Raw genomic sequence first — 21130 nt, forward strand, 5'->3', positions numbered from 1 at the left:
AGACTCCTGTACCCCACTGGTCTTGGTCTGTCACAGATTATAGGATAAGGTTTCCTGAGATGGCCAAGGACTAGACTTGATGACATAGACCTATGTTCTCTGTTCCTATGTACTGCCTCCAAACTAACAACCTGGCCCTTTAGGTCAAACTACAAAGGCTTATGTGTCTAGAACTAGACATCCTAAATTCACTCCTTGCTGATGACCAGTCATCATACAAACATCAAGCTTGTTATCAACAAAATTTGCTCCAATAATTTTAAAGATATGGAAGCTTATTTTTGAAGTGATCTCAAAAGGTGTTTAACTACAGAATGTTGAAATGCCTCTTTCAGTCCCTTTAAATTGATGAAGTTTTAAATGCTGGTAAGTTTTCACCACAGGTGTCTGAGTTTACAAATAACGAGGTATCTGGGTAAGAAGTTAATCAGTATTGCATATACGTGTACCATCTGCCACAGCTACTCAGATATACAGATAAAAGGTATTACACCAGTTCAGAAATGGTTTAACACAGTGCACAGTCTACCTATGTGAGAGCTTCAAACACTCATGACACCATCATATGAAAACTATTTTTTCGCAATCCACAGCCCAGTTTTCAGTGGGGACCATTTTTATACAGGATCTCAACTTTCACAACTGAACCATCTTTATTATAGCCCAATTATACAAACCATAGTTTTTCCCTGACGTGGTATAGGTGAAAGGACCATCAACCTCAAGTGGTTCCATCACCTCTCCCTCCCCTCTTGCAGAGCCAGTTGTACCGTGCCTTCTGATTCCCTTGCCAGCAGTTCTGTCCCGAGCCCCGCAGAGCACTTACCCTTCTTCAGCATCAGCGCTCTCTCCAGATACTCATCCTCCGTCAGCACCTTCCCATCAATCTCAAGGTCAAGGGTGAAGTCCCGCACAGTCCAGATGAAGTTTGGAAAGAAGCTGATGTACTCTGTGTCGAGAGCAGAATCCTCCTCCCCCTTATCAGCTTTCACCTTTATGTGCTCAGAAAGCTCAGACACAAAGCTGAACAGGCAGCTAAGGAATCCGGACAGGTTCAAGTGGGATGGCTAGAGACAGAGGCCAGGAGTAAAGCAGCATGGCCAGTCCCAGCCGTGCATGGAGTGTGTGTTGCACCCTGTGCTTTGGAAGGCCTCCTATGAAGCCAGGGCAAGTCTGTCATTCCCTGTGCACCAATGACCACCCCTTCCTCTCACAGACTGGGCACCTGTGGCAGCTGCAACACACACACACTCCTCTTCCCCCCCTACTACCTGGGCCCTGTGGTGGCATATACAAACCCCACACTGCATCCAGGCCAGGTCAGAAAGGCATTAATGATCTATCCTGAAGACACAAGATGACCCACCCCTAAAGACATAGAGGGAGCTGGGAAATCTCACGACCATCTAGTGAGACAAGGGGCTTCCTGAGGGAAGGGAAAGCTCCGTCACAGATTGTTTGACTATTCAGAGAGTGGGAGAGACTGATTAGGACTCCCTGATGGAACATTAATCCCAACTATGAACTAGGAGTGAAATCCTGGCCCCTTTGACATGAGTGGGAGTTTTGACATTGACGTCACTGGGGCCAGGATTTCCCCTAGATGTTACTTCACCCCTGGAGCTCACCCCTGCCCATACCCAACTCGGACATGGATACTCAGTTTATTGCTTGACTTGTTTGCTTTGAATAAAGAGGGGTATTTCCAGCATCACCTAGACTTCTTTTTGACCTTAGCTGTGGCCAGTAGACACCCCACTGCTGTGTTACCTGAACAGCAGGTCTCCAACACTCCTCTGCTGGGGTCAGTGCCTCACAACTGTCCTGGATCTGGTTAGTGATGGAAGAGAGGACTCTGAGACTGAGCCAGGAAATGGATCCCAGCTTCTCCCCTTATTTGACTAGGTCCCACCAGCCAGTTTTCAATATTTATTTTACATAGAAATAAATCTGCCCCCAAAGGGCAATATCCCATCACAGCCCCAATACAGATAACTGTCCAGCAGGTCTTCAAAACAGTCTTGATGTGGGCAAGTCATTTAACATCTTCCCTTCTGTGATGGGCTTTGCAAACACCACACTGAGAAACACAGAGTTAAAGGGCTAATGCGGGCTCAGGTGGTTCTGCACCATCACACCTGTGAGGGATATCAGGATTGGAGGGAGAGCTGAAGAGAAAGAACTAGGGAGCAGAGAAAACCTCAGTTCTTGGAGAGAGGCTGTCTGACTGAAGCTGGAGCTGTCAAGATGACCTGTGCCTGATGAGGGAAGGGAGGCCAGATGCTGATTCTTCTAGAAAGAGAACAACTCTCCTCTATTGCCTGTGAACTCAGTTTAGGGCCACAGCCTGACAGGAAGAGAGCCTTGGACCCAACTTTGGAAAGATGTATTTGTGTTAATTCCCCTTGTTTCTGTTCACTGGCTGCCCTGGAAGGATGCCATCATGGAATGATGTCAGATTGGAGGGAGGTCACAAGTGGGGATCCATAGGGATTCGTTCTGGCTCCAGTTTTGTTTAACATCTTTATTAATGAACTGGATGTAGGTATAGAGAGCATACTGATCAAATTTGAAGATGACACAAACTAGAGGGGGGTTGACAACACCATGAAGAATAGAGCTAAAATACAGAGGGATCTTGATAAAATGGAGAACTGGGCTATAGTCAACAAAATGAAATTCAGCAAAGACAAATGGAAGGTGCTACACTTAGGGAAGAAAAACCAAATGTACAAATACAGAATGGAGAATAACTGGCTTGGCAGCAGCACTCTTGAGAAGCATCTAGGAGTTGTGGTGGATCACAACCTCAACCTGAGTCAGCCATATGATGCTGTTGCAAAAAGAAGAAACACAATTTTAGGTTACATTAACAGAGACCCAGCATGCAAGTCAGGGGAGGTGATAGTACCAGTCTACTTGGCACTGGTGAGGCCTCAGCTGGAGTAGTGTGTCCAATTTTGGTCACTGCTGTATAAAAAGGCTGTAGAGAAACTGGAAAGGATCCAGAGGCAAGCGACAAAGATGATCGAAGGGATGGAATGCAAACCATCTGAACAAAGGCTGAAGGAACTGTGTTTAGTTGAAAAAGAGGGGATTAAAGGATGACGTGATAACCACCTTTAAGTACTTGAAAGGCTGTGTGGTGGAAAAATGACCATGCGTTGTGTTTAGTTCAGATCAGCCTGAGGCCACTTTATTGAAAGCCTGCATGCAGGGGTGACAGCCAGAAAAACTGCCACCCCAAGCACGGCACACTGAATGCTTATATAGCTTAAACCCACAAACGGTTACATGTAATACATCAAAACAGGTTTCCTTATAAGGGAGAATAGCAAAACAAGCTTTTCCTGTTATTCACGGGTGTACTTCTAGCAAGCTTTCCTGTTATTCACAAGTGTTCCTTTTGCAGTTTAACAGCCTTTCTAACACTACCGATGTGGTTACATTTTTCTAGCTAAGGCAGTTACTTAAATGGTTGCTTAAAATTTCCACTGCTCAACATTTTCCACTTCCCATGGCCACTTTTGTCTCATGGCCATTTATTCAGCTATTTAGGCCAAAGCTTAGGCTTGGTCAATTTTTCCTCTACAGCTGCCATAAGAAAGATGGAGAAAAGTTGCTCTGTCTTGCAACAGAGGGCAGGACAAGAGGCAATGGGTTCAAACTACAACACAGCAGATTTAGATGAAATCTCAGGAAAAGCTTGCTAACTCTAAAGAATGGTAGGACAATGGAGCAGACTGCCTGGGGAGGTTGTGGAAGCTCCTTCACTGGATGCTTTCAAAAGAAGGCTGGACCCATCTGTCCTGGATGGTTTAAGTCAACAAATCCTGCATCTTTGCAGGAGATTAGACTAGATGACCACTGAAGTCCCTTCTAACTTTATGGTTGAATTATTCTAAGGGGAGAGTTTAAAGTGACCTGACCGGAGGGGCATATCACAGGAAGAGGCAGCCCATCAGAGGGACTGTTGGCAGATGCCTGATGAGGAGAGAATGCTACGCCATGCCCAGCCACAAGAAGGTGAGAGAACCACTGCGCCGTGCCTGGAGGTACTCAGAGTCAACCCTGTCACATCTCCTTAGAAAATTAAAAGCATGTTCTGATTATTTCTGTTTGCAATTCAGACCTTTGTGGTTCCATGCAATGTTGCACTGATAAATGTTTTAAAAAGTATATAACTACAGGATACAAAGGTTCATCACATGATATATCCTCCATCAGTCCATCAAATATCCCTCAGTGACCCCCTCCCTCCTATCTTGTAACCTCCCTCAACCTATTCTTATCCCCCTTTACACTCTTTTCCTCAACCTCTCACTCCCATTAGGTTTCTTCTCTTCCCAGTGAAAGCATGCTCTGGTCTTTCCCATCTTAACAAAGGCCACCTTCGATCCCACATTGCCCTCATTCCCAATCTCTCATCATCTCCAAACACATCAATGGCACCGTTTGTGCCTGCTGTCTAGAATTCCTTTCCTCCAGTTCCATTCTAGATCCCTCCTCTCTGCTTTCTACCCCCTGTTCTCCATTGAAATCCCTCTCACCATAGGCACCGACTTCCCCTTTAGCTGGGGGGTACTCAACACTCCCCCTCCACCCCTGGACCTGTCCCCAGTCTACACTTTCCTCCAAGCCTCTGCCCCACCCCCATTCCACTCCTTCCCCCAAGTCCCTGCCCCAGCTTCATCTCATCCTGCTCCTGCCCCACCTCTTCCCAGCTTCCTCCCCCAAGCACGACCCGTCCCTGCTCCTCCCCCTCCCTCCTAGAGCATCCTGGAGACGCTGGGAGGGAGGTGGGAAGAGTTGGTTAGCAGGGCCGCCAGTGGCCGAGAGGCGCTGTGTGAGTGGGGGCAGAAGGGGGAGCTTGGCTGCCGGTGGGTGCTGAGCACCTGCTAATTTTCCCCTGTTGGTGCTCCAGCCCCGGAGCGCCCACGGATTCAGTGCCTATGACTCTCATTAAGGCTATGTCTGCACATAAACCACTACAGCGGCACTGCTATAGCACTTCAGTGAATACACTACCTACGCAAACAGGAGGCCTTCTCCTGTCAACCTAGTGCTTTCTACACTGGGGATTAGGTTGGTTTAACTGTGTCGCTCAGGGGTGTGGATTTTTCACACAATTATACTTGCCTAATTTCCTAGTGTAGACCAGGCCTAAGATTTCTAGTGATCCCTTCAGGGCCTCTGCTACACCCTCATCCTCCTCAACCTATCAGCTGCCTTCAATACTATAAACCATATGCTTCTTGAAATCTTGTCTTTTCTCCGCTTTCAAGACTCTTGCCAGCGCTACACAAAATGTTGCACTGGTTTAACTAAATGCACGTTTTTAAACTAGTTTAGTTAAACTAGTGAAAGTAGACACTCAAATTGATTTAAACTTATACAAGACAGTTTTAAATCAATATAGGAGTGTCCACGCAGGAGTTTGCCCTGGTTTATATAAATTGTTTTAAGCCATTTTTAATTAAATTAACGGAACTTCTGAGTGTAGACCAGGCCTCTGTCCTCTCACATGTCTCTTCCTACATCTCTATCACACTTTCAAGTTTTGTTCAGTGAATCCACCTCATCATTCCTCTAGTTTTTGGTGGGGGTTGCAGGCCCCATCCTTGCCCCTCTTCTCCCTCTACATCCTATCTCTGGGTGATCTTTTCTGAACACATGACTTTAGCTATCATCTTTATGCTGGTGATTCATAGGTTCGCTGCTGTGCTTCAGACCCATCTCCCTCTGTCTCAACTAAAATCTCAGCCTGTCTCTCTGACCTCTAGTGTGGATATCCAGTCTCAACTCACACTCAACAGTCAGAGTGGAGTACTCAGTCTTTCCCTCCAGGCCCTTCCCTCCCTCCTCATTCTCTGTCACTATGGACAATAGCACCACCTTCCCAGTCATTCAGGTCTATGTAACCTGTGCCTTATCTTTCACTCAGTCCTCTCTAGACTCATATATCCAGGCCATGTTAAAATCTTGCTGCTATGTCCTACATAACATTTCTAATATCTGGCCTCTCCTCCAAATCCAAACCAACAAAACTCATCCAGGCCCTTAGGTTCTCATTCACATCTCTCACTCTTGGGGGGTCAAAGAAGAACATTGAGGAGTTTGCTGCCCAGCACGCTGCCCCCTCCTCTGAAACAGGATGATCCTCTCATCCACTGTTTGTGCATGTGGGCGTCCTGGTGCCAGCTGGGGCTCTGCGCTCTCTGAGGTGTCTGCTTCCCCTTCATCTCCTGCTTCCCTGTATTTTGCTCACTCCTAAGTTCTTCCTGACCCTCAACAAAATTACCAAGTTAGACAAACAAACAAAAACAATAAAACAGGACTGTGGCAGTAATTTAAAAACACTTCTACCAGAAATAAATGTGTGGACATGTTTTAAAAGTGGAGAGAGATGGACTGAGCTGGATTTCAAGAGGAAGCAAATCTCATGCCTTTCACCATGGCAAACACTTGATTGCCTGCAGACTTCAGCCATGACGGTGGAACCCTTGAACACTGGGTGGTATGTGAGCACAGGCGCCCATCAGATGGAGGCTCCAGGATGGGGTCTCAGATAGAGTCCGGGCCAGACCCATTCAAAGGTTAACAAACCATTAAAACTCATTTACATTGAATCCACCACTTAACAGGCAGCCAGTGCAAAGCACACAAAGGGGGCTGAATATGATCCTAACAGTCCCATGAGAAACTGTGCTGCTGCATGTGAACTAGCTGCAAGCGGTGGATCAGCCTTGCTGATAACCTCTCTGATGGGCTACACTAACCCTGCACCAGTAAGGAAGGGGTTAAGCAGCTGCTTTGTGCTCGAGTGGTCCTGCCTGCCACACTGGCCTGTCTGCTTCATCAGCAAACTCCTCAAGGCTCTCCAGGCAGACTCCAGCCCCTGAGCTCCTCAGAGATGTTTCTCTGCAATGCCTGGCCCCTAACACGGTGTGTTCACAGAAGATATTGAGTTTTCTGCTCTGTTAAAGAGTCAGTATATCACAGCTTGTTAATTTAACAGGGGTGAATACACCCTTCCCTTCAAACACAGCACTGCATTGGTGTAAAGTAAAAGTAGAACAAATTTGTTAACAGAAGAGCTGGTTTAAGTGATACCAAGTAAAAAAAGAAAGGTAGAAATGGCTGTGACACCCTATACCCATGTTCACCACTTTTATATGGTTAGGACATACTTTGTACAAAGTATGCCTTGTGAGGGATCATTTGAAAACTCATCACTGTCCTATTAAGGTGTGTGTAGAGTCACGAGATTTTACTATATGATTGTTACTGAAATATGTTGTAATTCTGGGTAACAACCACAAGTCAATTTCTCAGAGACAAAGACATACTAGCAAGCCAGCAAAGTGCTAACGTGCCATTACCCGCTTAATTGGACATTCAACAATGGGGGAGGGGGTGTAAGCAAGAAATTTACAACTCATCCAAAGGACAGTTTGGAGCTCACATACACAATGGAACTACCTGCTCTCATGACCCCACAAGGATTTTTCCAGCACAAGGGGTTGGAGAATAAGAAGAGGGGGAAAATGTCTCTAGCTGCCTCTTCTCACCTCTTCACCTCCCGCCTCTCTACTCAGGACATCAATAAATACCTAAGGACTCTCAACTGAGGGAGGGGTCCCAGGCTGAAAGAAAATTCAGTGTGTGAACTGAGAACTATGAACTGCCTGCAGCATCTGGTGGGGTGAGAAAAATGTTTGAATCTGATCTAGCTTGCAAAAGTTTAGGAATTAGCTAGTGGTTTTATCTTGTTATTTTCTTTTGTAATCAATTCTGACTTTTATGCCTTATCACTTGTAACCACTTAAAATCTATCCTTTTGTAGTTAATAAACTTGTTTTATTGTTTTATCTAAACCAGTGTGTTTTGTATTGAAGTGTGGGGGAAACTCAATCTGGGACAACAAGGCTGGTGCATAATCATTTTCTTTGATAAAATATGAGCTTGTATTGCCCAGTAGAGAGCTGGACAGTACAAGAAGGTACATTAATGGGATACAAGGGTGGGACTGGGAAATTGCTGGTGTTGCCCTGTACGCAATTCCTGAGTGGCTGGGAATAGCCCTCTGTATATATATCTGTAGGCTAGTGTCAGTGGGCCAGGGGTGCACCCCAGATTGGAGAATTAAGGGGACACAGTTGTCTAACAGTCTAGATTATACCCTGGTGAATGTCACAATGGCTACAAGCAAATGAGAGTGAAAACATGCATCTAAAAGTCTAAAATTTAATCTAGCAAGATACAGGCTTTGTTCAAAGTGGTTTCTCATCAGCGCCAATCTCCTTTCTGCATTTCAGTGGCCAGTCTGGACAGGAGCCATTACAGAGATCAAATCACTTAGTTTCTTTGTCTTCTTAATGTGAGGGATAAACATGGAGTTTCTCTCTGTTCCTTATATTCCCAAAGGGATTTCTTTGTTTTACAAGTCAGGAAGGTTTCCTTTGTCTCTCTGGGAGGCAGGAGCCCTGTTAATTCTCTGTTTCTCAAGTTCAGGATTAGTATAACCCCCTCTGGTTTAGCTTTATAGCTTCATTTACTGCTAATATGTAAAATGAGGTAAACTCACATTCCTAGAACTAGGGGTTTGTCTACACTTAAAACCCCACAGCAGCACAGCTGTGTCGCTGTGGCACTTCAGTGTAGACACTACCTATGCCAATGGGTGGGGCTCTCTCTTCCAGGTAATCCATCTCCTGGACAGGCAGTAGTTAGGTCAATGAAAGAATGTTTCTGTCGACCTAGTGCTGTCCACACAAGGACTTGGGTTGGTTTAACTATGCTGCTTAGGGGTATGAATTTTTTACATCCCTGACTGACATAGTTAAACCAAACTAATTTTCCAGTGTAGACCAGGCCTAGGACAGACCTGTTTAGCACTTCTACCTAGGCTAAGCTGTCTTTGTCTTAAATATGTCCTAGTAACATCACCCTGAGGGAATTCATTACTTCCCTTATAAGGTTGATGTGCATTTTACACTGATATTAATAACCAGCATGTCATTAGCTTTTATATGATATCTCACAAAGTATATTTTGTACAAATATTATTGCGGTTTTGTGTAGAGGGTGAATACAGAGTTCCCTAGGGTCACACCTTTGGTTTCAGTTATTTGACATTGTACTTTATCTATTAGGAAAGGGGGCACTGGGAGGAAATGAGGCAGCAGTCTCATTGGGGTGCAGGACTTAGATGCCAACCATTGGGCCCTGATTCAGAAGCCAGTGGAGAGGGCGGTCCTCGATTCCTCTGCTAACCTCTAGGGGGTGCAGAAAGCCCACCCCTGAAAAGGGGAATTTGGAGGAAAGAAGGATCTGACGACAGAAGGCTCAAGACCTTGACACTGGGGAGATATGGAACCCCTCACCTAACCAACAGAGCTACTCCATTGCTGGACTGTTTATATACCCTGAAAGGGATGGGCAGAAATGTGTGACCTGACTGGGGGGCTGAAGCACTGCAGGGCTGGATTTGCTGTCAACAGGGAGCATCAGGAAAGAAGAGAGCCTTCTAAGCCCATGCCTACCCACAAGTGGGCACCTGCAGTGAGTGATCTCCTTCATACCCCATGAAGAGGGAAGTACCAACATTGAGCCTTGAGATCATGAGGGCATGTGCTGCTGTTGCCAGGTTGTCACAGGATAAATACAGGCACACCAATGCACATTGTGTAGCTGGAATCCACACTCCTGAAGCATGTCCAACACACAGCTTTCCATGGATAGGGCGTGGTCAAAAATGATGCAAGTTTTTTATCTCTAGTCTGTACGAGCCCCTTCAGTCAAAGCAGACATCAAGGAGGAGTGAGTCATCTCATAAAAATGGTCTCTGTCCAACAACCACACTTCTGTCTGCCCAAGGCTGAGGGCAAGATGGCTCTGATGCCTCTGTGATATTGGCAGGCCAGGTGCCAACTCATGTCAGAGCCCCGGGACAATTCACTTGTATATTATATAGATCATGTGTTAAATGTATGAGTGTATTTGGTATTTAAACTGTATGAAAACTTGTGGGTTGCTACTTGCATTGTTTTCACTTATCTGGATCCTGTTATAAAGTAGTAGCAAACATTAACATTGTGTATACCCCTGTAATTAAATAACCCATCAAATGAGAAAGAAGCCTTGTGGAATGCAAATGAAGAACTTTAACAGAAAAGTGCTAATTTCAAATCAAGTGGTCATTGTGTGTGATGAACGGAGGTCAAAGACTCAGAAAGCATTCCTCACTTTCTGTCAAAGGAAAAACCCACATGGGTAGGGACACTGGCAGCTTGATTGCTGTGAGAAGAAGCTATAGGTATGGATTCAAGGAAAGATCCTTCATCTCTGAATGGTTTGGACTCTTATAGGGAAGAGTACCAGATGCAAAGTGGAGATCCCCAGAGCAGGGCCATCCTTAAGCCTACACAGCTGCTTAGGGCACCCAAAAATTCGGGGCACCCCTGGTGTCCCAAAAATTCGGGGCACCTTAGTGTCCACCCCCGCCTCTTCCTATCCCTATTCTAACCCTTCCTGCAGGCTCCCACCAAAGCTAGCTGCTGCAGCCTGGAGAATCTTCCTCCAGAAGGGATCTAGTACTTAAAAGTGAAAAAGCCTTCCAGCCTGCTAGCCCTATTAGCACACCACTGAAAGTGTTAAAGAGCCATTCAAGTGGTAATGAAGCCATTTAAAAGGCATTTGCCAACGCCCAGGTATATACTGTCAGTTTCTGAATTTACTGACAAGAACAGTTGTGCATCACTGAGTAACCGAGACCGCCGTCCAGGGAAATAACCCACTTCCTTCCCTGACAGACCAAGGGACGCACCCCACCCATGTACTTATCTGCTACACCGAAACTGACTTGGACTCCTTATTCATTCCATGGGTGGCGTACCTGAGCCCACTTATCCACTGACACTTTAAAAACTCTTGCACCCCAATCTGGGTCTTTGCAGGTTATGCGATATGTATGTATCTTTACATCCTTGCAAATGATACCTGTAAACCCCCATAATCCAAGCCTGACCCCAGATGTACATTACCTTGCCTCTTAACTCGTGTCTATTTCATTTTAAACATTTACTCAAGAACATGTTAGTCTACAGGACCTTAGTTTAAAATTTGCTTTAAAAATATTTCATTAGTGTGTTGCTGAAGATTATAAAATCACATCTCTAAAAAATCCTTGCATAGATTTTTAGATGCACAATCTGAGTATTCATCTTTAGACTTAAATGCTTGGATCTTCAGACATACAGTTTTTAAAATAAATCCTTCAAAAGACCTCCCATATATAAAATATACATGCGAGCCCGGGCTGCCATTGGGCATAGGAGCACCAGTTTAACAATACTGCATAAGGCCCCATGAATCCTAAGGATGTCCCTGCCCCAGAGACAATGTGGGTACCATGAAAAGACTCTTGGAAAACTGGCAGTTTATTACATCACTGCCACCATTTGGAATTACAAACTGTGACTCACCTGTGCATATATTTTATCGGATTTAACCTCTCATTAACCCTCATTTTCTTTTTGTATCTAATAAACTGTTAGTTATGAAAGCAGAGTCAAGATGAGCTCTACACTGAAATCTGGTGGTAAATTGTGGCGAGTTGTGCAAAAGAACTTCAGGGGCTGATCTTGTTTGCATATGGTGGCATTCTCAGAAATGCTCCCAGTTCCACGCGCAGGGCCAGGTAGGCAGGCAGAGTTTCAGAGTCTCAATGCGTGGATGAGACGATGGTGTAGAGAGGAGGGGTTTACATTCATTAGGAAGTGGGGAAACTTCTGGAATGGGGGGAGCCTATACAGGAAGGATGGGCTCCACCTAAACTAAAGTGGAACCAGACTGCTGGCACTAAACATTAAAAAGGTTGTAGAGCAGTTTTTAAACTAGGAGATGGGGGAAAGCCGACTGCTGCAGAGGAGCATGTGGATCGGACAGAGACTTCTCTTAGGGGAGAGTCTAATGATAGAGAATCTCCAGGTTATAGTCAGGAGCAGAGGATGGAAGAGGATAAAGTAGGGGCCAGATCAGATGATAAACATTCACATAAAAAAGAATCTGATACATCAGAAAAGGGCAGACATATAAACAGTGACAAGTTTTTAAAGTGCTTGTACACAAATGCTAGAAGTCTAAATAATAAGATGGGTGAACTAGAGTGCCTTGTGATAAAGGAGGATATTGATATAATAGGCATCACAGAAACCTGGTGGACTGAGAGCAATCGATGGGACACAATCATTCCGGGGTACAAAATATATCGGAAAGACAGAACAGGTCGTGCAGGGGGGGGAGTGGCACTATATGTGAAAGAAAATGTAGAATCAAATGAAGTAAAAATCTTAAGCAAATCTGCATGTTCCATAGAATCTCTATGGATAGAAATTTCATGCTCTAATAAGAATATAACATTAGGGATCTATTATCGACCACCTGACCGGGACTGTGATAGTGATGATGAAATGCTAAGGGAAATTAGAAGGGCTATCAAAATTAAGAACTCAATAATAGTAGGGGATTTCAATTATCCCCATATTGACTGGGAACATTTCACTTCAGGACGAAATGCAGAGATAAAATTTCTCCATACTTTAAATGACTGCTTCATGGAGCGGCTGGTACGGGAACCCACAAGGGGAGAGGCAACTCTAGATTTAGTCCTGAGTGGAGCACAGGAGCTGGTCCAAGAGCTAACTATAGCAGGACCGCTTGGAAATAGTGACCATAATACAATAGCGTTCAACATCCCTGTGGTGGGAAGACCATCTCAACAGCCCAACACTGTGGCATTTAATTTCAAAAGGGGGAACTATGCAAAAATGAGGGGGTTAGTTAAACAGAAGTTAAAAGGTGCAGTGACTAAAGTGAAATCCCTGCAAGCTGCATGGGCGCTTTTTAAAGACACCATAATAGAGGCCCAACTTCAATGTATACCCCAAATTAAGAAACACAGTAAAAGAATTCAAAAAGAGCCACCGTGGCTTAACAACCATGTAAAAGAAGCAGTGAGAGATAAAAAGACTTCCTTTAAAAAGTGGAAGTCAAATCCTAGTGAGGCAAATAGAAAGGAGCATAAACGCTGCCAAATTAAGCGCAAGAATGTAATAAGAAAAGCCAAAGAGGAGTTTGAAGAACGGCTAGCCAAAAACTCCAAAGGTAATAACAAAATGTTCTTTAAGTACATCGGAAGCAGAAAGCCTGCTAAACAACCAGTGGGGCCCCTTGATGATCGAGGTACAAAAGGAGCGCTTAAAGACGATAAAGTCATTGCCGAGAAACTAAATGGATTCTTTGCTTCAGTCTTCACGGCTGAGGATGTTAGGGAGATTCCCAAACCTGAGCTGGCTTTTGTAGGTGACAAATCTGAGGAACTGTCATGGATTGAAGTGTCACGAGAGGAGGTTTTGGAATTAATTGATAAACTTAACATTAACAAGTCACCGGGACCAGATGGCATTCACCCAAGAGTTCTGAAAGAACTCAAATGTGAAGTTGCGGAACTGTTAACTAAGGTTTGTAACCTGTCCTTTAAATCGGCTTCTGTACCCAATGACTGGAAGTTAGCTAATGTAATGCCAATATTTAAAAAGGGCTCTAGAGGTGATCCCGGCAATTACAGACCGGTAAGTCTAACGTCTGTACCGGGCAAATTAGTCAAAACAATAGTTAAGAATAAAATTGTCCGACACATAGAAAAACATAAACTGTTGAGCAATAGTCAACATGGTTTCTGTAAAGGGAAATCGTGTCTTACTAATCTATTAGAATTCTTTGAAGGGGTCAACAAACATGTGGACAAGGGGGATCCAGTGGACATAGTGTACTTAGATTTCCAGAAAGCCTTTGACAAGGTCCCTCACCAAAGGCTCTTATGTAAATTAAGCTGCCATGGGATAAAAGGGAAGGTCCTTTCATGGATTGAGAACTGGTTAAAAGACTGGTTAAAAGGGAACAAAGGGTAGGAATAAATGGTAAATTCTCAGAATGGAGAGGGGTAACTAGTGGTGTTCCCCAAGGGTCAGTCCTCGGACCGATCCTATTCAACTTATTCATAAATGATCTGGAGAAAGGGGTAAACAGTGAGGTGGCAAAGTTTGCAGATGATACTAAATTGCTAAAGATAGTTAAGTCCAAAGCAGACTGTGAAGAACTTCAAAAAGTTCTCACAAAACTAAGTGATTGGGCAACACAGTGGCAAATGAAATTTAATGTGGATAAATGTAAAGTAATGCACATTGGAAAAAATAACCCCAACTATACATACAATATGATGGGGGTTAATTTAGATACAAAAAGTCAGGAAAAAGATCTTGGAGTCATCGTGGATAGTTCTCTGAAAATGTCCACGCAGTGTGCAGAGGCGGTCAAAAAAGCAAACAGGATGTTAGGAATAGAGGGATAGAGAATAAGACTGAGAATATATTATTGCCCTTATATAAATCGATGGTATGCCCTCATCTCGAATACTGCGTACAGATGTGGTCTCCTCATCTCAAAAAAGATATACTGGCACTAGAAAAGATTCAGAAAAGGGCAACTAAAATGATTAAGGGTTTGGAACGGGTCCCATATGAGGAGAGATTAAAGAGGCTAGGACTCTTCAGCTTGGAAAAGAGGAGACTAAGGGGGGATATGATAGAGGTATATAAAATCATGAGTGATGTGAAGAAAGTGGATAAGGAAAAGTTATTTACTTATTCCCATAATACAAGAACTAGGGGTCATCAAATGAAATTAATAGGCAGCAGATTTAAAACAAATACAAGGAAGTTCTTCTTCACGCAGTGCACAGTCAACTTGTGGAACTCCTTACTTGAGAAGGTTGTGAAGGCTAGGACTATAACAGAGTTTAAAAGAGAACTGGATAAATTCATGGTGGTTAAGTCCATTAATGGCTATTAGCCAGGACAGGTAAGGAATGGTGTCCCTAGCCTCTGTCTGTCAGAGGATGGAGATGGATGGCAGGAGAGAGATCACTTGATCATTGCCTGTTAGGTTCACTCCCTCTGGGGCACCTGGCATTGGCCACTGTCGGTAGACAGGATACTGGGCTAGATGGACCTTTGGTCTGACCCGGTACGGCCTTCCTTATGTTCTTATGTTCTTATGTTAGACAGACCCACCCGCCTAGCATGAGCCCACAGCAGCTCAAAGTGGTTACTTTGGCTGCTGTGGGATCCCCAGTTTCTCTGTTACTGGGGCAGGAAGAATAAAGTGTTGTTACCCTGATTATGTGAATCAAGGCTAGTGGAACTGTTGTATGACAGAGGGACTCACCATTAACTAAATAGCACTCGCTAGACAAGGGGTGTGGGTTCCAAAACCCAGTAAATTGAGAGAGATTGGGGACAGGTATATGTATCTGGTGGTGTGGGCCTGAAACACCATTGCACCTCCTTCTCTCTCCACTGTTGAATATCAGAGCTAATTTTGATTCTATTAGGAATCTAGTTGCAGACTGCTGAGCTGACTTCATGTTGGGCCAATGGTGCACCATTGCACCATTGGCTACTATAAGCTGAAATCACTAAAGAGCTAAAAAAAAATCACGGAGTGCTATGCTACCTAGTGGGGGTGTCTGAAGATCTATTGCTAAGTGGCTGGCAGAGTGGTGCAGTTTGTGGGATGGGGGGTGGGGTGGAGCGGAGTGGCTGGCAGAGTGAAGCAGTTCGTGGAACGGCTGGAGCAGCTCATGGAGTGTCTGGTGGCATGGAGCAGCTTACGGTGAAGGCTGCAGCAGAACCCCATGGAGAGGCAGGGCAGTTGACCTCAGACCACGTAAGGTGCCCCTTAACACCCCGCCTCCCCCATTTCCACCCAGGGAGGTAAAAGTGCTGCAGGTAAACTTTGGAACTCTGGGGCTGCATTGACCAGGGACAGAGACATTTGGGTTGCTGGACTTTTGGGATTTTGGGTGATTTGGGGTTGTTGGACTCAAGAACGAAATGAAAAAGGACTTGGCTGAATTTGTTGGGGTGGGTCTTTGCTTGTGGTTTGGTCTTTGAACCCTAGTGTGGTGTTTTCCCAATTTAATGCTGATGTAATTTACCTCATGTTATTAAAAATTTTCTGCTACACCAAGACTCTGTGCTTGCGAGAGGGGAAGTATTGCCTCTTTGAGGCACCCAGGGGTGTGTGTAAGATTTTCCCAGGTCACTGGGTGGGGGCTCAAGCTGGTTTTGCATTCCATTATTGAACCTGGCCTTTGCTGCTGTCAACTAGGCCTGGCAGAAGGGTTACAGTTAGTTTACTATAGCATCGGCTACCAGCATTGTCTTTGGTGTAAGAGCTAGAGTACCAATTGATCTGCGGTAAGTGACTGGTCTCTTGTGACTGGAAGAAATCTAAATGTGATGTGATATTTTATTTAAGGGACGTTTTATCACTAAGTCCAGTTTGTCTGGGTGGCAAGATAGACTGGAGAGTCTAAGGGGACTGTCTGTGACTCCATGGTAAGACTGGTATAGTAATCCAGGAGTTCACATATGTCACTGGCTTGGTGAAATCTAATTATAGAACACAACACCAGTTTAGGGTGTCTTTGTGTTTTCTGACAGTCTGCCCTGAGATAGGGCACTCACAGTCATGAGCCACTCCAGACAGTGTGACACCCTCCAACTAGCAATAACGTGGATGATAGGATCAGCTCCTGAAGGATGCTAAATTTCAGGCAATGAGGAACAGTTCCCCATCACCACCCATCGACTGTGATCTTCCAGGTCAGAATGCAACCACCGATGAACAGTCCTACACACATTAGAAGTATCCCACAGTAACCGACGTAATAATGCATGATCAACTTTATCAAGAGAAGTGATAGGTCCAGCATAACCCGAATAGCTTGCTGGCCTTGATCTAACATAAGCAGGAGATCATTCTAGACCCTCAGGAGGTCAGAATCTATGCAGAATGACACTTGCATCCAGATGCCTCTGGAATTGAAGAATCACAACTTTTTCAATCACCTTCCTTAAGAAGGGAGATTTGAGATGGTGTGATAAGTGGCAAATACCCTAGCATCAAGAGATGATTTCCTAAGGAGTGGGAGGACCTCATATATTTCAAAATGGTTGTCACCCTCCTCTTGCTAAGTAATGCATTGACAGTGGCTGTCAACCATAGCATCACTGCCCTGGCACTTGCTGTAAGTAACCACAGTGGGCAGGAATTGGGACTGCAGGCGGTAGGCCTCAGAGAGCCTAGACCAGAGAGATCCTTGTCAGAGACTAAATTAAACCCAGCCAAGGGGAAATACTCCATCAGGATCCACGTCTCTCACCACCAGGACAACCAAGGAACTCAGCCCAGAGCTGATCTGTCTTATCCACAAAGAACATGGCAAACTCTTCAAAATAACTAACAGAGCAAACACAGACAGATGCTCATGTGTTGGTCATGTCGAACACTGCAAGGATGATGAAAAAAAAATCATAGCTACAGCACCACTCCTTCATCCTGCATGAGATTGATGGGTTGCCGGTTACCCAGTGGGAGAACCTGTACCAAATCAGGGCCTGCATCAGCACCTAGTGAGGTCTTGGCAATACTGCCAGGCCTGAATGGCATGTCACAATAGAATTCTCACAACTAATCAGGTATTTGTTTTCCAAAAACTCTCACAACAAATACCAAAATTATCCTACCCCTTTGGTCACCTAGTTTCTCACAATAGGACCCAGCGGATCTTCTGGAGGCACTTCCCCTGAGGTATCTTCTGCCACCACTGAAGCTTATCTTTCCTCCAAAGAGTCATCCTAACCGTTATCTCTAAATCCACTAACTCAACTTTACCCATTCCTTTCATTCCATCATAAGCATCTCCCTATGGGGATCCATCTTCCCATCACACCAACACCAATACCGCAACTCACCCACTAAAAATACAAACAACACAGGTAGAGGGGGCCCTCTCACTTCCCTTTATTCCCAGACCAGCAAAAATTCATGCAATATTTACACCAACAAAAAACAAATGGACTGCTCTCACCAATCCCTCAGCACAAAATAAAACACAAAAATCATAAAATAATGACAGCTTGCCTGAAGATGTCCCCAAGTAAATGTTACCACTGTTAACAACAAATGGGAGGACATTAAGATCAATAAAAACAATACAAAACTACCTTCACAACACCCCCAGCAACCTGCCACCAACATCCAGCACCCTTAGGCACTACCTTTTGGCCACCCCCGAAAGGCTGTGGCTTGTATGCTCAACTTTTTATTCTGGAGAAGGCCCCCAGTGACCAGGGCCAGCTCCAGGGTTTTGGCCGCCCCAAGCAGACAAAACCAAAAAAAAAAAAAAGATGCGATCGCGATCTAAAAAAAGCCACGATCGCAATCTGCGGCGGCAATTCGGCGGGAGGTCCTTCACTCCCAGGCGGAGTGACGGACCCTCCGCCGAATTGCCGCCGAATACCTGGAACTGCCGCCCCTGTCCGGAACGGCCGCCCCAAGCACCTGCTTGAGAAGCTGGTGCCTGGAGCCGGCCCTGCCAGTGACTGTCCCAAGCACATGACTGTGGCTGAAAGAGTCAATGGAGCCAGAGAGAAAGAGAGTTTAAACAAGGTTGAGGATGACCCCATAGTCTGGTAGTTACAGTACTCACCCAGCACGTGGGAGACTGCCTGTGCTAATGGCTTTTTAACTATATATGGGGAATGAAATAGCTTTAACTGGAGAGACTGAATATCACACCAGAATATCCCATAGCCCAGTGGTTAGAGAACTCACCTGAGAGGTAGAAGACCCCTCTTCAAATTCCTTTTCCCTCTCATGTGGAGAGGGAGCTTGAACCAAGGTCTCCCATGTCCTAAGTTATGAGGGAAGTATACTACTTAAACTTATACTTTCCAAAATAGTATAAGGCACCTCACCCCAAAGAGGGCTCAGCTGGAGTATTGTATCCAGTTCTGGGCATCACACTTTGGGAAAGATGTGAACACACTGGAGAAAATTCAAAGGAGAGCAACAAAAATTATTGAAGGACTAGAAAACATGACCTATGTGGAAAGTTTGAAAAAAATTGTGTTTGTTTAGTCCAGAGAAGAGACGACTGAGTAGGGACATTATAACAGCCGTTTACGTACTTGAAAACTGTTATCAAGGTGCTAAATTGTTCTCCTTATCCACTGAGAACAGGACAAGTAGTAATCGGCTTACATTGCCGCAAAGGGGGTTGGGAAGTTTTTCCTAATGTCCAACCTAACTGCAAGGCTATTTAAGTACTGGAACAAAATGCCTAGGGAGGTTGTGGAATCTCTGTCATTGGAGGTTTTTAAGAACGGGTTAGACAGACACCTGTCCAGAATGGTCTAGATAATACTTAGTCCTGCCTCAGCACAAGGGATGGGACCAGATGCCTTCTCAAGGCCCCTTCCAGTCCTATATTTCTATGATTCTATGATTCCCAGCTGCAAATCTCAAGCAGAATCTGGCATCTCCCTACAACATGGCCTTAGGAGTGGGTCTTAGCACCCACCACTCTTGTCAGCATCTCCCATTGGCCGGTTTACGCAGCTCCCCGCCTGGCCTGCTGGCTTTTGTGAGTTGCACTCTAAGGTGCCTATCTCTCCCTAGTCATTGTACTCGAGTGTAGGCACCTAGCTCAGGCTTTGGGTATCCCTGTGATTTTTCTTAGCTCCGTGTGGGCTCTCAGGTCTTTATCTACAGAATGCATGAACGATCATTACCCTCCAAGGAATGAGACCTCTGTGCATAGTGAGGGTGATGAAGTGCACACAAACTTTAATGGCAGTCAGGGCCAGGGCTGGGAGTAGAACTCCTGGGCCATAGACCTGCAGTTTAGTGCATGTTCCCCTAGGTTACAGAGTACAGCACAGGAGTTGCTCTCCTCCTCAGTGTGTGAAGACTGCAGCTTCCTCTTCAAGATGTTTAGTCCGTGTGAATCCCATTCAAGGTGCACGTGTGCCCCATGCACATGAGATCAGAATCTTTGCCCAGCAATGTCCATTTGGGCTGTGCCCTGCAGGCCTCTAGCCCCCATCCTGCACCAGAAGGCACAAAGAACACAGAGGCCCCAACCGTTCCTCAGCTCTCTCACACCATCTGTGCCATCAAGACAAAACTCAGCAGTGCCCATCTGCTACGCATACCATAACTCTCTGTCTTTCCCTCTGCCTTATCTTAGCTGGTTAGTCTAGTTCGTTGAGGCTACCTACCCCTATTTCATAATTCAATTTAATCTGTATTTAACAAAACACACACAAAAAGCCCATTTTTTAAAAAATGTTAGTTGCTTGGTGCTACTGCCTTTCCAATGGTGGGTCAGAGTTCTCAGCATACAGGACTTTTCCATCATGCAATGGACTCATTCCCCACACTGGCAGCCATAGCCAGTGTTTATTCTGTCTAGGTGAGAGCCATATGTTGGACCAATGCTCAGTCTGTCAGTATTCTTCATCTAGAACTCGCCAGTCGAGGGACAGTCATCAGAAGTTGTTTCTCCTGGAATAACTGATGAGTGGCACATCTGACCCAGAAGAATGGACAGCTGGCTCTTAAAAGGGATCTGCTTCCTCAAAGTCCCATTGGGCTAGTGATCAGGTGAGTTGACATTCGACCCCCAAGATTGGCTCTGACAAAAGGGCTGACACACCTCCAACCAGCCCTTCGAACTGAGCCCTGCACCGCTGGCTCTGAAGGCTGGCATTGCTTCCTCAGCACCAAAGCAAGGCAGGTCAAAGCACTAATCAAAGGAGAGCTCTCAACACCAGTCTGCCACACCTGATGGGAAGAAATCAGAGAGGCCTAACAAGAGCCAGTGGCCTTCTGCCCACTCCCAGTGTCCAAACAGTCACCCAGCATGGGCTGCTGAGGTGGAAATGCTGGCCCACCTGGTGCTGAGTAAAATTAAATCAACCCCAGTACCAAGGAGCAGCCCCAGTTATTTTGATGGCCAAGGCAGAAAACATTTTCAACAACTCCTGCCCCCACCCGAGCCTGAGCCCTGTGCACTCCAGGCCATCATCCCCTGTGGAGAAGCCAATGACGTAATTTTCCAACATGTTCCAGGCTGCTCATAGCTGCCCAGGTGACAGTCTCCTCAGCCCCAACTCCTGCATGAGAGCTTCTCTCGCCCACAGGTGTTTCACTCCTA

The 21130-nt window shown here is 45.3% G+C and overlaps 1 protein-coding gene across 1 annotated transcript in view; it reads right to left on the reverse strand.

Annotated features, from left to right (window-relative positions):
* Positions 1-26: 26 nt before the first annotated feature.
* Positions 27-21130, reverse strand: part of LOC135978856 (guanylate-binding protein 1-like) — a 47000-nt gene continuing 25896 nt past the window's right edge. Inside the window, exon 4 of the mRNA XM_065579592.1 lies at positions 27-1023. Coding sequence (XP_065435664.1) covers positions 735-1023 — 289 coding nt within the window. The 3' untranslated portion in view covers positions 27-734. The remainder of the gene's footprint in view (positions 1024-21130) is intronic.

The sequence above is a fragment of the Chrysemys picta genome, unplaced genomic scaffold, assembly GCF_011386835.1.
Source record: "Chrysemys picta bellii isolate R12L10 unplaced genomic scaffold, ASM1138683v2 scaf483, whole genome shotgun sequence".
Taxonomy (NCBI): domain Eukaryota; kingdom Metazoa; phylum Chordata; order Testudines; family Emydidae; genus Chrysemys; species Chrysemys picta.